Below are 15,677 nucleotides of genomic sequence, written 5' to 3' on the forward strand. Positions count from 1 at the left end.
GGCTCAAGCAATCTACCTGCCTCAGCCTCCCAAGTAGCTGAGATTACAGCCATCAGCCATGAATCCTGGCTAATTTTTCTATTTTTAGTAGAGACAGGGCCTTGCTCTTGCTCAGGCTGGTCTCGAACTCCTGAGCTCAAATGATCCTTGCACTTTTGCCTCCCAGAGTGCTGGGATTACAGGCATGAACCACCACGCCCAGCTCTTTAGAAGGTTTTTTGGGTTTGCTTGTTCCTTTTCATTTTTGGTCGTTATGTGACCATAAAATTCATGACTTCATGGTGTAGTCAGGAAGTGAGCTGTTTCTGGTCCCTGTGCGGGCTGGCACTCTGGAGCCATGTGGCAACTCCACCTGCCCCATCTTCTCAGTGGGGCCTGCTCCTGTCATCCTCATGGCTGGGGGACATGTTGCAGGAAGAGGGCATAAAAAAGGACAGCATCACGCGACAGACCCAGGTCTCTGAGTATGGATCTGGTGTGCCTTCTGCTGGTCACCACATGTCACATCACTTGTAGGGGAGCTCATGGAAGAAGGCTAAGACCTGGGACAGTTCTCCCCAAATGGCAGCCAGAGCAAGCATTGAGGGCACAGGTTTTGAGGTCTTCATCCTCAGAGTACGTAGCATCTCCTGTCCTTCAGGAGGTGTTTGCTCAATTTCCTAATGCCAACCCAAGACTCCAGGCCCACAACCTCGGTCAGGGATGCCATGCTGTTCTCGGTGTGCAAATTGCTCCATCAGGGAATTGAGACCCTAAAAGTGAATTCCAGCTGGCCCTGAAAAGCCCTGGTGCATCAGTTAGTCATTTCCCTGATGACTCTGCCAGGAGTCTCTAAAGCTGAGCTGGAGTTTGGGAGATCTGCCCACAGTGCCTGGGAGTGCAGAGCCACCAGTCTCCACCAGGCAGGGAACTGGCTCTCAGCACGGAAAAATCATACCCAGTCGATTTTTGTTGAAATGATGTTTTCATACATGAATAACAGCTAAAGTATTCCACCCACCTGGAACCAAAGCTTTAAAGGAATCTGGCTTACCCGCCCCTCCTTCTGTGTTTTGGTCCTTGCAGAAGAAAGCTCGTCCCTTTGTTTGCCAGCATGACATGATGTCACGCACTTGGGCTTGATTGTGGGAAAGATCAGAGTAGCCCAGACCCCACTTGATTGTGGGGACTTTGAGACTGGCTTTGGCTAAAAGAGCTCAAAGCAAGAGGGAAATGGCAGTGAAAGGTAGGGCATCCCCTGTCCCCTGGGGGAGGCCTGGGGAGTCTCCAGCTTCCTTCCTTTTTTCATCTAGTGGAGGGCTGCCTTGGGAAGGCTCTGCCAGCCCTAAATGTGGACCCCCTAAGGGCGAGCACAAGATTCCCTTGGTCATGCCCACCGGCCTTTGGCCACCTGGTTGGACATGCCAACAGTAGTCACTCAGGATTCAGCCACTGTAGGGCACAGACAAGGCCAGCGTCCTGGCCTCTGCCCAGAGTGTGCTCCATGCGGAGTCCGTCCCCCCACCAAGGCTGCAGGGAGACCAGTGCCCAGCGTGGTGCCACCCGCATCACCCCTCTGGTCTTCCAAGGAACAGACCTTCCTGCCCTTATCGTTACTGTGGCTGAAGGTCATGAAGTGAGAGGCGAAGGATTTCAAACTGGCAGAAAAAAGCTTGTGGCTGGCTGATGGTGTTTGCTCTGGAAGCTGAGACTGACAGGGAGCCAGGACCAGGGGCCACAGGGCTCAGGGGTCACGGGGCTCAGGGGCACACAGGCAGGAGTATGCCTGGACCCTCCCTGTCCCCAGTCCTTGCAGGTCAGGTGATCACTGTGGCCCTGGATCACATGCTGACCATGGCAATGGTGGCACTCCACCTGCAGGTTCCCTGAGAGAGGGCTGCAGGTCACATCCAGCTGGGGACTTCCTCGTCCATACCTCCCGTCCCCGTCTGTCTCCCTAGAGAGGCCCTCAGGAGAGACAAGACGTAGCGAGGGGCAGATCCCACAAGTCTGGCTCCTGGGCTTCTGTTTAAAATGCACTGCTGTCACCAGGCACTTGGTTATTCCTCACATAATAATTACAGCAGTGACCACGTGCATGTGTAAAGTGTGCCAAGCACTGTTCTGAGGGCTCCACACACGTTGGTCTCTTTAATCCTCCTACCCCTAATCATCTTACCCCCATTCTACAGATGAGAAAACTAAGGCACAAGGAGTTTGAGTAACTTGCCCAGGGCCACGCAGATCATAGATGCTAGAGCTGAGATTCAAACCCACAGAGCATATGCTCCCCTGCAGCCTGTGAGTGCCTCTCGCCTCTCCAGCTCACACTCACACATACACACACAAGCACACTCTTCCCCTGATGCGGTGGCCTTAGCTGTGATCAGTCTCCATCTTTCCAGCTCTGATGCCCCCACAGTGTCTGGTATGTACAGAACATACACAATTTTTAAGTAAATGTTTAGTGACTGATACTGAAAGAATGGAATTGCACCAGAATGCCCACTGCGCTGGGCAGAGGAGGGCCCCGGAGTGGCTTGTAGCAGGTATTTATCAAACACCGACTGCCGTGAGCCAGGCATGATTCTGTGCCTAAGTTCATGTGTAAACAGAAATTTAAAAAATAAAACAAACAACAACAAACAAACATCCACTTCAGCTCTCTCCCAGATAACCGTGTAAGCTCTGGGGATGAGCCCTCAGAAGAGAGCCCTCAGATGAGCCCCTTCCTAGGAAGCAGGAAGAAAGTTCAGGATAGGACAGAGCTGGAAGGACCTTCTTCTGACCCCTCTCCTCATTTTCCAGAAAGGCTTTTAAAGGACAGGGCCAGGGTCACAGAGAGGAGGAGTGGCGAGCAAAGACCCTGTCCAGGCCAGCCATGGCCTCTGGGCAGCAGATGAGAGCCATTCTGTGCATGAGCTTTGATACAGAGACCAGGGTTCAATTCCCACTCTGCTGTGTGGCTCTGAGGAAGTTACTGTCCCTCTCTGGACTCATGTCCACATCTGTGAAGATGAGATTTCACGGTTCCCAGAGCCAGTGCAGGCCAGAAGGGAGATCCATGCAGGCCAGTATGAGGCAGCTTCTTCTGCCAGTAGTGACCTTGACATTATTGTGTTTTAGAATTAGTGGAGACAGGTGTGGGAGCTGTCACACATGGAGCTCCCCCATCTCTTCTGCAGCCGTTGGGCTCTGTTCCCAGCCTTGCCTGTCTACCCACTGAGCAGGACTCACTAGACATTATGGGAGGGGCGGCCAGGGCCTCAGCTTCTCCTAGAGGCGGCTTGAGGACAGGCTGGGGGTGTTGCTGCCTGGGTGTCATGCCCAGAGGTAAACACTCTCAGGCCCCTCTCCTGCCACAAAGCAAGCCCAGATGGGTCCATCCAGAGCTAGCCACAGAGGTTAAAGGACCCCATGCAAAATGAGAATGCAAGACCCTTGTTCAAAAATCATTACTCAGGTAGGGCGCAGTGGTTGTAATCCTAGCACTCTGGGAGGCCGAGGCAGGTGGATTGCCTGAACTCCCAGGTTCAAGACCAACCTGAGCAAGAGTGAGACCCCCCCCCATCTCTAAAAATAGCCAGGCATTGTGGCGGGCGCCTGTAGTCCCAGCTACTTGGGAGGCTGAGGCAAGAGAATCACTTAAGCCCAAGAGTTTGAGGTTTCTGTGAGCTGTGATGCCACAGCACTCTACCCAGGGCAATTAAAAAAAGAAATTATTACATGTTTTAAGACAGCAACACATTAAACCAAGTGCAGGGCCCTTCTGAGCTCAGCCCACTGTGACAGCACAAGTCACACCTGTGAAGCTGGCCCCAGTAGCAAGGAGGGACAGGGCATGGCTTAAGCTGCCCCATGTGCCCTGCCACAGCCACCATAGCAAGGGCGTACAGGTCCTTCCCAGCCCCCACCTCAGGCTTAGCACTTCCTCTGGCCCGGCGGCCCCAGACTCCCAACCTGCCCTCCCTCTTCCAGCATGGAGATGTGCGACCAGAGACGTAACATCACTATGTGCCCGCTCTGCGACAAGACCTGCAGCTACTGGAAGATGAGCTCAGCCTGCGCCACAGCCCGCGCCAGCCACCTCTTCGACAACCCAGCCACTGTCTTCTTTTCCGTCTTCATGGCCCTCTGGGGTAAGGAGAGCCTCCAGCGCACCAGGTCCGCGGGCAGCGGTGACTCTGAGAGGCTCCTGTGCTTCCTCCGTCTGTCCTTGTGACATCCTCTGCAGGCAGGGTTTGCCAGGAACTAAGTTGGTGGCAGGGGCTAGTGGAAATGACCCCACCTTTTGTGGTCAGGCGACCAGGGTCTGTGTAGGATCAAGAGATGCAGAGGGGTTCTGACCCAACCAAGAACCCTTCTGGAAAACCTGGGAGGGAAGCTCTCCCCAAGAAATCCTGGGCCCAGGGCGTTGGCCCAGGAAGGGCAGCTGATCTAGGATGGGTGGAAGCCGGCAGGCTGGGCTACCTTCCCTGACACTGTGCCCTGTGGGGACAGCTGAGCTGGGCAGGCCCTGAGCCGGGTAAAGCCTCTCCGCAGCTCTACAAAATCCAGGTGCAGAGCTATGGCCCGGAGGGAGTCGACAGTTGTTGCCTGGGGCCACTCAGCTCCTGAGCAGCCATGTCAGAAATTAAACCTACGATTCCAAAACCCATGCCATTAGCTACTGGGCTCCACTGCCACCCAAGCCTAAGGCAGACACCTCCTTCTCCAGGAAGGACTCCCTGATCTCGGCCCACCTCAGACCCGACTCCTGTGAGTGATGGTTGAATGCATTTCTGTAGACATTTTTGGGCAAGCAAACAGTACCCTGTGGCCCCATGTGACAGCCTTTGGTAGCTGAGGATTTGGGATTCATGTTGTGGGCAACCACGTGCTGAGCTGTCCCAAGTGTCACGCTGGGCACCCAAGCCCAGGGCTGCTTCCAGGGGCTCCCATCAGAGATGGCACAGGAGGGAAATCAGGAGGGGCTTTCTGGAAGAGGTGTGAGGCCTTTGCGCTGCATTCTGAAGATTCGGAAATAAAGTGGCTTTTTGCCACACCTATAGTTGTAGAGTTGAGTCAGCATCAGCAGTGGCAGAACTCTGGGAGGGGGGCCCATCAGAAAGCGAGAGAGAAGCCATCAGGAGCCCCATTATGCCCCGCTTCCTTGGCCCTGAGAGTCCCCATTTGCACCCAGCAATTCTTTCTCTCCCTGCTTAAATCTCTGGGAGGAATGCAGCCCTAAACTCTCAGCTGGTGCTTCTCCGAATAAAGAGCCTCCAAAGGACAGGTGTTTGATAATTCCAAAGGACTCCAGCATGTTGCGTTAGCTGTCACCATAGAGTTAAGGAGATGCCGTTGGGCTTGGCTGAGCAGGTTTCATCTGAAACACAGGGGTAGAAATTACTACCCCCACCATGAACAACAGGTTTTAAAGGGCCCTGGAGAAGCCAGCCTTTAAGTCTGGCCCCTACCCGAGGTCTACCCGTCCTTGGCATTCTCAGGATTGGAAGGACATGGTCATCCAAGGGTCCTGGCCAACGTCCTCCTCCAGGGCAAGCCTCCAAAAGTGTCCCAGGACTCCCAAATGCTGTGCGATAATTCTCAGGTGCGCAGAGCTGGGCTTCGCTCCTCTGCAGAGAAGCACCTGGAATTTTGTTGTCTCCTGTTAGAAGCACCAGCTGCCCCATGGCAGCTTGATCCAGGGGAAGGGGTCAGAGAGGCCACCCGGGCCTGGATGAAGAAATAAAACCTCCCAGGCTGTGATTATCATGCCTGATGACGAGAGGTCTTTGTCGTCGGCATTGTGGCTCTTGCTTTGCGAGCCTAAAAAGCCCCACTGCAGTCTGGTCACTGCAAGAGCCTGGCCCAGGCCTTCTCGGAGTTCCTTCCTGTGGGGTCACCCCTCACCCCCAGATAGATGCAGGCTGTCCCAAGTGAGGTTAGTCAGCACCCTGGTGGTGTGGGGAGTGACTGGGAGGATCTGGCCCCTCACACACTGGGTTTGGCAGCAGCCCCAAGTCCCCCAGGCCTGCAAACCCTTGGATAATGGAGAGCACCCAGCACTGGGCTGCCCACACCCCTGCCCTCCCACTGGAGCCTCTGGGCCTGGTCCTGCTCCCCCAGTGGCAGCACCTCTGGGCTGTCAGTCCCCCTTGTCTAAGCAGTGGTTCTAAACCTGAGAGTTTAAGACCCAGTGGTTGCCCTGTGATTCTCAAACTGGGTCCCACAGGCCTCTGCTGGGTTCCCTGTCAGATAAGAGGTTTAAGCCAGGACAGGGGTGGAGGGGAGAGAGGTGCCTGAGCACAGCATGGTGTTGGCGTCTGCTCTGACACCCACGCACACTCACCAACCCTGAGAGTAGCTGCTGTGAAATCTTACAGCACGGAGGCCGCCGTGGCCTCACCCTGGTCCCAGCCTTAATTTAAAGGGACATCAGTTCTTTACTGATTTTACATTTGGGGCTTCTGTGCAGGATTCCTTGGAGGAAAACAGGAGTTCCCTCTGCTGAGGTCTGAGCCCACAGCATTCTTAACAAGTGAGGACCCCGGAGAGAGAAAGGAGGGAGGTCCTGGCAGGCAGCAAGGTGACACTAACCACGCACTGGCACTTGCATAGACACTGCACTCAGACCTGCCAGGACGACTGGTCAGGGACCTGTGGGAGGATCTGGACACAGCAGGGTGAGGGAGGTGGGTCTTGCATCCCAGGGATTCTGGCCTCATGAGAAACGCAGTCATTTCTTACTCTGCTTTCCTGACAAGGCTGAGGGCGAGCAGTGCAGGCCCTTACTCAGATAAGGCAGTGATTTCCTACAGCAAGCTCTGTGCTGGGCCGAGCTGGCCAAGGAGGGTGATCGCCCCATGCCCACAAGCATTCAAACTGAGGTTGGAGGGTTCTTCCTGGGGCTACCAAAGAGCTTTGAGAGCTGATGTCTGTGCGTGGTCTGAGGTCACTCTGATAGGCAGATTCCCAGCTCCACACTCCAGTTCTGGTTATTAATTTGGGGATCAGTTGTATTATAAATTTAGAGTCAGTAGCTGTTAGTCACTGAGCTGAAGTGTGTGGCCCGACACACCTTCCTTTAGCCCACGGCATCCCCACACCTGGGAAGTTGTTTCCATTTTACAGATGAGGAAAGTGAGGCTCTACTGCCAAGGCCAAGAGCTGAACCCACGTCTCCCTGGGCTTGTGCTCCCTCCATGACCTGCCCATCCCTGTGTCTCAGACACCCACATCCATCGGGAGCCATCTCCCCGACACCCTCTCCCATCCACCCTTAGTCTCAGCCTCCTGGAGACCTCAGCACAAATTGGACTCCTCCCAGTTTCCTCCATCTGATCTTGGCCCGGAGGCTCTGAGGCTAGAACACACCTGGCTGGACACCCATTTCCCTGCCCTGAGCTGGGAAGGTCCTCCCCGCAAGCTGGGTCAGCTGACACAGGCTGTTGGCTTGGCAGTTTGGTCCAGTTGGATAACTCAGTGGGATTGGCCCTGTGGCAAGATGGTTAGATACAGGTGAGGGGTAACTGTGCCGGCTTCCGGCTTAGGTTGAAATCCTTACTCTGTTACCTGCCAGCCCCTGTGGTAAACAGTACCTGCCCTACAAGGGAGCAAGGAATGTAGAGAGAATCTCCATGGGATGGTATCGGGGCTATGGCCGGCCCTGGCCTTAGGCCTATTGTTATGTGGAAGGGGCTATTATGAGTGAGAGCCTGCTTTTTGAGAATTTGAAAACACAGCTCAAGCCTTAGGAGAATGAAGCTTACCATCTTGTGCTCAAGGGACCTTGGTCAGTTAAGTGACTTCATCCCCTTCAGAGCTCCACTGTATGCCAGGCGCTACTGTGAGCATCTGTGTGCAGTGAGTGACTCATGAACCCCCCACAATGGAGGTGGATAGCTCTTCCGCCCATTTGGCAGATGAGCAAATCAAGGCTACTAACCCAAGCTTACAGCAGCTAATCAGAAGCCGAGGCAGGGCTAGAGCCTCAGCATGCTGGTTCCTGAGCCCCAAACACTGGTGCCGGGCTCTGCTTCCCTGCCTGTGTTACTGTCTCTGGCTAACCCGGGAGTTCAACACATGCCTTGCTTACACCTAAGGGGATTTCCTCACATTTATTTTTTCCCTGTCTCTCTCCAAAAAAATGGGCCTCCTTCCCCTCCTTCCCTGCCCTGAGGACCGACTCTTTTCTAGGCCCTGGGCTAGGCACCCTGCATAGGCTTGTTCAGTTACCCACAGCAACCCTACAGGGAGGTCGTGTGTTTCTCTAATGAGGGTGCTGAAGCATAGAGAGGTTAAGTGACTTGCCCAAGGTCACGCAGCTAAGAGACCTGAGATGGCACGACCCCACGCCCTGCCAATAAAGTCCAGTCGAGTGCCCCGGTCGTACTTACCCATCCTGACACTCTGTACCCTCAGCCCCTGGTATGTGCCCTCTGGAGGGGGCAGCAGTTACCATGAGCCAATAGTGAGGTACACAGGGGTGGCAGGCTGCTGCGTTAGCCTGTCCCCACAGGGCTGTGATGAAATCTGTTAGGTTGCCTGCACCCTTACCACAAAACCAGCTTGCTCACTTAGCGGTTCTTTCTTGAGCATTTACTACTCTGCACCCTCCGAGGAGCTGGCAGCCCTTCCCCCCAGGTGGCTGTGTTCTCCCAGACAGACACTGCTGGGAAAGGGGCAGATCTGGGCCTTGAGACCCAGCAGGACATTTCTGCTGTTAGTCTCACTCTCCATCAGCTTCCACGTGGGAGACACAAGTGCACCTGACTTTGGAATAGAGAATCAAGTCCCAGCTACTTAGGAGGCTGAGGCAGGAGGATCGCTTGAACCCTGGAGTCTGAGGTGGCTGTGAGCTGTGATGCCATAGCACCCTACCCAGGGCACAGAGGGAGACTCTGTCTAAAACACAGAATCAAGTGCAAGTTGTGTCTACACACTCCCATTTGTGGGGGAGGGGACAGTTCCTGAAAAAGCCAAACCACTCCCCTGACGCACTTACTTTACGGAGAAGGAGTTTATTACAAATTAAGGCAGAAACAACTGGAAAGAAGGTGCTGGGCCTGGAGTCTCCCCCTCCACGGGGGACGGTGGGAGGGGAGGGTAGTGGAGGTGAGAAGACAAAGCCCCTATTCCCCGCCCCACACTAGCTGTCAAGGGCAATTAGCAGAAATCACTTGTTGTTTTTTTTTTTCTTTAATCCCTTATTCAATTATTTGTTCTTTACTCTCAAAGGGATTATTTTCTCTCTGGCGTTTCTTCTCCCCTTGGGTCCTTTCTGTTTCCACCTCCAGCTGTTCACATTTCTGCTCCTGTACTTGCAGAGCAGCTCAAACCTGTGACTGCCTGGCAGCCGGAGCCTGGTTGTCACCACTCAGCCCCACCACCCACCCCGCCTCACCCCCACACTTGCCAGCAGGGGCTCAGGAAATCATATTCTCCCTAGATGAATCACCTGCAGCTTGCTGTTTTAATCTTTGCTTCTAGTCCGCTGCAGTCCCACTCTCCTGAACACAAGTGCTGGTTCCAGAGACTTCAGTTTGCTTGCTGCCTGGGATTCATGACATTTGAAAGCCTCAAATAAGATGTCACACTAAGCAACTTTGAGCCCTTTTTAGCTATTCACTGGGATCAATTTTCTGAAACTATAGCATAATAATGGGGTTTTAACCACTTGTCAGTGCGACATGGAACAAAGGAGTTTATCTGATATGAGCCCAGTTACAAAAAGCTAGAGAAGGGGATGGTCCCAGCTGTAATGAAATGTCGGTACTGTGGCTAGAACCCCTCTCTGGGCTATGCCTGAGATTGTGAATGGAATGGACAATCACCCAGCTGAGCCACTCCCAGCTAGGTGGGGAGGTAGACACGAGATGCCATGATTGTCTGATGGAATTAAACTTGTTTAGGGGAAAATACATAAAGTACCTGGTGACTCAGAGAGGGCTCAAATGAAGGGCTGAGGCCTTTGCGCCCCCACCTGTGTCCACTGCACACTCATGTGTGGGATGAGAATTCTTCTCCCACCCCTGCCACTCCCCAAGAGACCCACCTCTGGTCTCCAGGTCTTGAAAAGGGAGTGTGCCCTGTGTTGGGACCCAGGGGCAAGTGCAGGCTGGCCTCTATTCTTAGGGGGTGTCTTAGTCAGCCTGGGATGCCATAACCAAACGCCACAGTCTGGGTGGCTGCAGCAACAGACGTGTATTTCTTATAGTTCTCAAGGCTGGGAAGTCCAAGATCCAGTGATCCAGTGTCTGGTGAAAGCCCAGGTCCTGGTTAATAGACAGTCTCTTCTCACTGTGTCATTGCATGGTGAAGGGGATGAGGGAGCTCTCCATGGGGTCCCTTTTAGAAGGTCACTAATCCCTTTCATGAAGGCTCTGCCCCCATGACCTAATCATCTTCCCAGAGCCCCGCCTCCTAATACCATTGCTTTGGGGTTAGTATTTCAACATACTAATTTTAGGGGCACATGAATGTGCAATCTATTAACAAGCAACAACAAGAAACTAATGCCTAAGGTAATTAAATACAATATGTAGCATTACACATTGTCTTAGCTCACAGTACTATAAAAAGTACCACAGATTGGGTGGTTAAACAACAGATATTTGTTTCTTATAGTTCTGGATCCTGAGAGGTCCAACATCAAAGTGCCAGCTGATTCAGCTTTCATGGCACCACCTTTTTGCTATGTCTTCACATGGCAAGGAGAGCCAGACAGAGCCAGCTGATTGGTGTCTCTTCTTACAAGGGCGCTAATGCCATCACGGGGGTACCACCCTTATGACCTCATCTAACCCTAATCACCTCCCAAAGACCTCACCTCCAAATACCATCCCACTGGGGCTAGAGCTTTAACGTGAATTTTGGGTGGGACACAATTCAGTCTATAGCTGCAGGTCACAATTTAAGGAAGGGAATGGCTAGAGACCCTGTACCCACAGTCCAAGGCAAGACGTGCCCATGGCTCTGTGCACACGTGACTGAGCCGTGTTTGCATCCCAGGGCCAGTGGGCCAGGAGTGGGTTGCAGCAGCGTGAAGATAAGACCCCCACCAAATGGGGAGGGGCATGGACCTCACTGGAGACAGACCATTCTCCGGCAGGCGGCAAAGCATGTTGCAAGTTGTTTATGAGATAGAAGACTGAACCAAAAGAGCATCTAATGAACTACCCAAGGTTGAGCCATGGTTTCGGCAACAGCATTTCAGGAGAAAGCTCGGGAAGGCTTTCAGCAGCCAGCCAAGGTGATATCCTAGAATTGGGGATTTAGAATTAGGCCTGAGAGGTAAAGTCAGGTCAGGTAGGCACGGTGGGCTACAGCCTGGGACAAGAGCAGGAAGAGGCCCTAAGACAGCCCCTTAGCCGACAGATGGAGGGACGGACACAGGACGGAGGGCAGGATGGGCACAAGGACACCTGCAGGGCTTATTCAGAATCCAGGTTCCAGGGCCCCAGGGCCTTCTCTTTAGGTCCGGCAAGGTGCCCAGAAATCTGCATTTTTAACAGGCTCCCTTGGGGAATTCTGATACACCCAGATTCCCTGGCTCACACTCACAGCCTGCCCCACCCCTCATAGGTGACCCTACACGCGGGTCCTTCTGACCCGTTGTGCCTGCCCGTCCTCCAAGATCTGGCACGTATACATTAACACGTGGCGGTCTATGCCCACGGCTCGGTGATTAGCTTTTGTTGACATTGTGCTGGGATTCACAGACATAAAATTAACCATTTAATGTGGAAGTTCAGTGGTATTTAGTATATTCACTGCCTCTGTCTGGTTCCAAAACATTTTCATCAACCCCAGAAGGAAACCCCATACCTATTAAACAGTTAGCTCTAAACCCCAGTCCTGACAGCCGCCTATCCACCCTCTGACTCTGTGAATTTACCTAGAAATATTCTGAAATATTGTCCTATAAAGAGAGCTATGCAAAATGAGGCCTTTTGTGATTACCCTCTGAAGCAGACACGGTGGAGACCCTTGTGAGGGAGCCAGGTCTAAGAAAGTCCTCTGTCCTGCCCTTACCAGCACACAGGCCCTGCTCTAATTGCTGCCTGTGAAGTAACTCATGGAGACCCCACCGAGGGCCTCTCGGGCAGGCATTGTTAACAAGCCCATTTGAGGTGCGGTGGCTCACCCCTGTAATCCCAGTATTCTGAGAGGCGGAGGCGGGTGGATTGCTTGAGCTCGCGAGTTCAAGACCAGCATAACCAAAAGTGAGACTCCATCTCTACTAAAAATAGAAAAACTGAGGCAAGAGGATGGCCTGAGCCCAAGAGTTGGAGGTTGCTGTGAGCTATGACACCATGGGACTCTACCCAGGCCAACAGCTTGAGACTGGTTCAAAAAACAAAGCCCATTTGACAGATGGGGAGACTGAGGCTCTCAGAGGTGTGGTCAGGTGCCCAAACTCGCCCTGGATTTTATTCCTTGTAGGTCCAGAGTCCTTCACTCACCTGCTGCCTCTGGGCACCTCTATAAGAGGGTGTTTGAATAATGGTGTGTCCTAAAATGAATGTTGAAAAGAAGGCTTATGTCTCAACCACCTGTTTCACTCCTGCCTGGATTCTCTCTCCTGCTGTCTGTGTTTTGTGCTTCACTGTCTTCTGGGCTCCAGATTTCAGGGGAGAGGTCTTGTCTCTTTGGTCACCTTATAGAACTACTGAGCTCAAGGCCATTTCTTCATAGAACAGCTTGTCCTCGTGTGGGTAGGAAGCCACTACCCTCCATCCCAGCTGATCTCATCATCAGAAGGCTCAGGTCCAGGTTTCTGCCCTGTATTAGTGAGTCACTTGACTCCTCAGAACCTCAGTTTATGCATCTGTAAAATGGAGCAAATTATCTATGTGTTCGGGGAAGGATCAAGGGGGATCAGGTGTGGGAAAGCACCAAGTCCAGCCCTGATGGCAGCTCGATGTTGTATAACATGTGCGATGTGGTCGGCACATTAGCGTAGAGAACCATGACTGGGTAACCGCGAGGCTGGGATTGAAACCCTGCAGGGCTCACCGCCCCCCATGCAGCCGCTGGAGGGCGGGCCGGCTGTGTCCCAAGCAGGACGGTGTTCAGTGTGCTCAGCCTGGTAGAGCGGTCTTTCTCACTGCCTGTGACGTCTGGCTTTGAAGGTTGTCCCCCAGGCTCTGTGTGAGCCTTCACTTCTCCCTTCCTGTTGGCCAAGCCTGCAGTCCACAACTCCACCACCTTGGCTCAAAGCAGGCATGACAAGCTCGGTATCACAGAGTCCAGGCGATAGGACATGCTGCGGTCTGTGGCCAAGTGGAGAAGGCATGCCCAGATTTGACGAAGGGATGATCACTGCTCAGCTCTAGCCTCCTCTGCCAGTGCTTCTGGGTTTTAAAGGAGAAGCAAGAACTTCATAACTTTACAAAAACATCTTTATTTTTTAAATATGCCCAAGCCAAAGGAGCCATGTCTAAGCATCATCTCCGCCTCCCTCTGCCCCCCTCTCCAGCCACCAGGTTATGCTCTAGGCTCCAGGCTTGGTCCTGGTCAACCTACAGTTACCTCTGGGACAGGGCCCTTGTATCTATCTTAAGACATGTAACAGTACAAAGTCTGGAGCAAAATGACCTGGGTTCAATACCAGCCACCTAGCTGTGGGCAAGTTACTTAACTTCTCTGTGCCTGTCTCCTCATTCATAAAATGGTATGCTCTAATAATCAGACTTACTGTGATTGTGACTGTTATTTCCTTGAGGAAAATCAAATATCTACACAAAGTCAGTCCAGCAAAATGGTTCAGTGATGACTCTGGAGTCAACAGAATTAGGTGAACAATGGCTGTTCGCCTGCCCATGACTTTAGGCATTACACTTCACCCTTTGGGCCTTAGCATCTTGGTTCATAAGTTTACTAGTAGAAATAATCTTTTCAGCCTAGAGTCATGAGGAGGCTAACAGATGTCAGTAAAACATCAGTGTAGTGTGCAGCCCCAGCCAAGTTCTCAGTGAGGGGTACCTGTCACCGCCATGACCCAAGCTGGGAGAGGAGATCTGAGCTGGCCGGTGGCAGTGGACTGGGTGTGGCAATGGAGGGACCTTCTGTGTGGCATCCGGTTGCCTCCGAGAAAGAGGAGGAGCCAGGGAGGCTGGGACAGGGAAGGGGAACAGGCCGGGTCCACAGGTGTGTGTGGAACAGGCTCCTGGACGGACGGTGCTCAGCCTCTGCTCTCACAGGGCCTGAGGTCTGGAAGGGAGACAGAGGGGGACAGGGACAGGCATCTGTCAACGCACCACAGAGGAGCAGGTGACAGTGTGAGAACGGGCCAACCTTTCCCACTGCTCCAGAGCAGCTGCAGTGGCCAAAGGACATCTGGAAAGAAGCAGAGACCCCCGGAATCTTCCTCCTGGAGAAGCAGTGCCCACCGCAGAGTCAGGGGCCGGCCCCTCCTCACCTGCCACAGCCAGGGGGCTTAGCATGTACCTGCCGTGCACCTGCCAAGCACCTGCTGACCACCTGGGTTTCAGGCAAGGCTGTAGGCAGCATTCGCTCCTTTCCCTGCTCAGCGGTGGCCAGGAAACTGCATTTCCTAGGCTCCCCGGCTTGCCCTCTTCCTGGTTCATCCAGAGAGAAGCCCCGTAGAAATCAGAAGGTAGGAAGAAGGGTGATGCCAGGGTATTTCTCCTTATACCCCTCCTCTGCCTGGGGCATCCTTGTCAATGGCCGTGTCTTCTCCATGACTGCTGACTCCTGCTGGAAGCCCCCACCCCGTGATCCCAGTGGGCAGCTGCTGCCACTGGCTCTGGTGTGGGCTCTGTGTGCCTCCCCGTCTCCCGCCATCCCTACGTCAATACCAGCCTCCCGCCACTGGTAATCTGGGTGGTCTCACCATCCCCTGCTTGGCTCCCCTGCTCTTCCGTTGCCTGTGTGGCCAATTCCCAGGACGTTTTCTGAACATCCAACACAGCAATTTTCCTGTTCCTCTTTGATGTTGGAACATCTGGCACTTTCTGTTGTAGTTGTGTTTGCTGGCGTGCCTTTCATTCCGTGACAAGAGGTCCGCGACAATGCTGAGTATATTCTTTGGTCCTCCAACACAGTTGATCACTAGTTACAGCAAGAAACAGCCTGTTCAATTTGAAAAACCAACTGTTATTTTAGAATTCACCACATTTACAGGAAGAGTGGACAGAGCTCCTCCATCCTATGGGTGTTACAGATTTACAAGGAGGTCCTACAGATGGTGAAAATCTCATTCTTCTGGCTGATGGAAGTCGTAGTTGTGAACAGCTACATGCTTTACTCAGTAGATAAGGGGAGTGGAGAAAAAGTGCAGATGCACATTCTTACAGAAGAAATCTCATCTCTCAGCTTGTGAGCAACACGAGGAACAGAAATGCAAGAAAGAGGGAAGACCATCATCTTCGGACGCTGAGGAAGATGCGTGTTATAATACGCAATGAACAACATCAGCAAAGGATCGCGGGGTTTGCAGCAGAAGAAATGAGGACGGTGGAAGGAGAGAAACCACGTTCTACTGTGAAACATGCAGGAAAGAGGCAGCCTGGGCTTCACCCTGGACATGGCGTCAGGGGGTATCACACTCAAAATCAATTACAAACAAAAATGAACAAAAACACTTTAATTATTTTATGTAACCTAAAATAGATAATAAAATCATCGGGCCAGTTCTTATGTATGTTTCTCTCTTATTAAACTGCAGGATAATTAGAAGTAATCCACCA

General features: G+C 52.8%; 1 protein-coding gene across 11 annotated transcripts in view; it reads left to right on the plus strand.

Annotated features, from left to right (window-relative positions):
• Positions 1–15,677, plus strand: part of ANO1 (anoctamin 1) — a 177,276-nt gene that overhangs the window by 129,415 nt on the left and 32,184 nt on the right. For all 11 annotated transcript variants that reach the window (XM_053560128.1, XM_053560132.1, XM_053560129.1 and 8 more), the window contains one exon: positions 3,958–4,118. In XM_053560128.1, coding sequence (XP_053416103.1) covers positions 3,958–4,118 — 161 coding nt within the window. The remainder of the gene's footprint in view (positions 1–3,957; positions 4,119–15,677) is intronic.

This window comes from Nycticebus coucang, chromosome 14 (assembly GCF_027406575.1).
Source record: "Nycticebus coucang isolate mNycCou1 chromosome 14, mNycCou1.pri, whole genome shotgun sequence".
NCBI classification, from domain to species: Eukaryota; Metazoa; Chordata; class Mammalia; order Primates; family Lorisidae; genus Nycticebus; species Nycticebus coucang.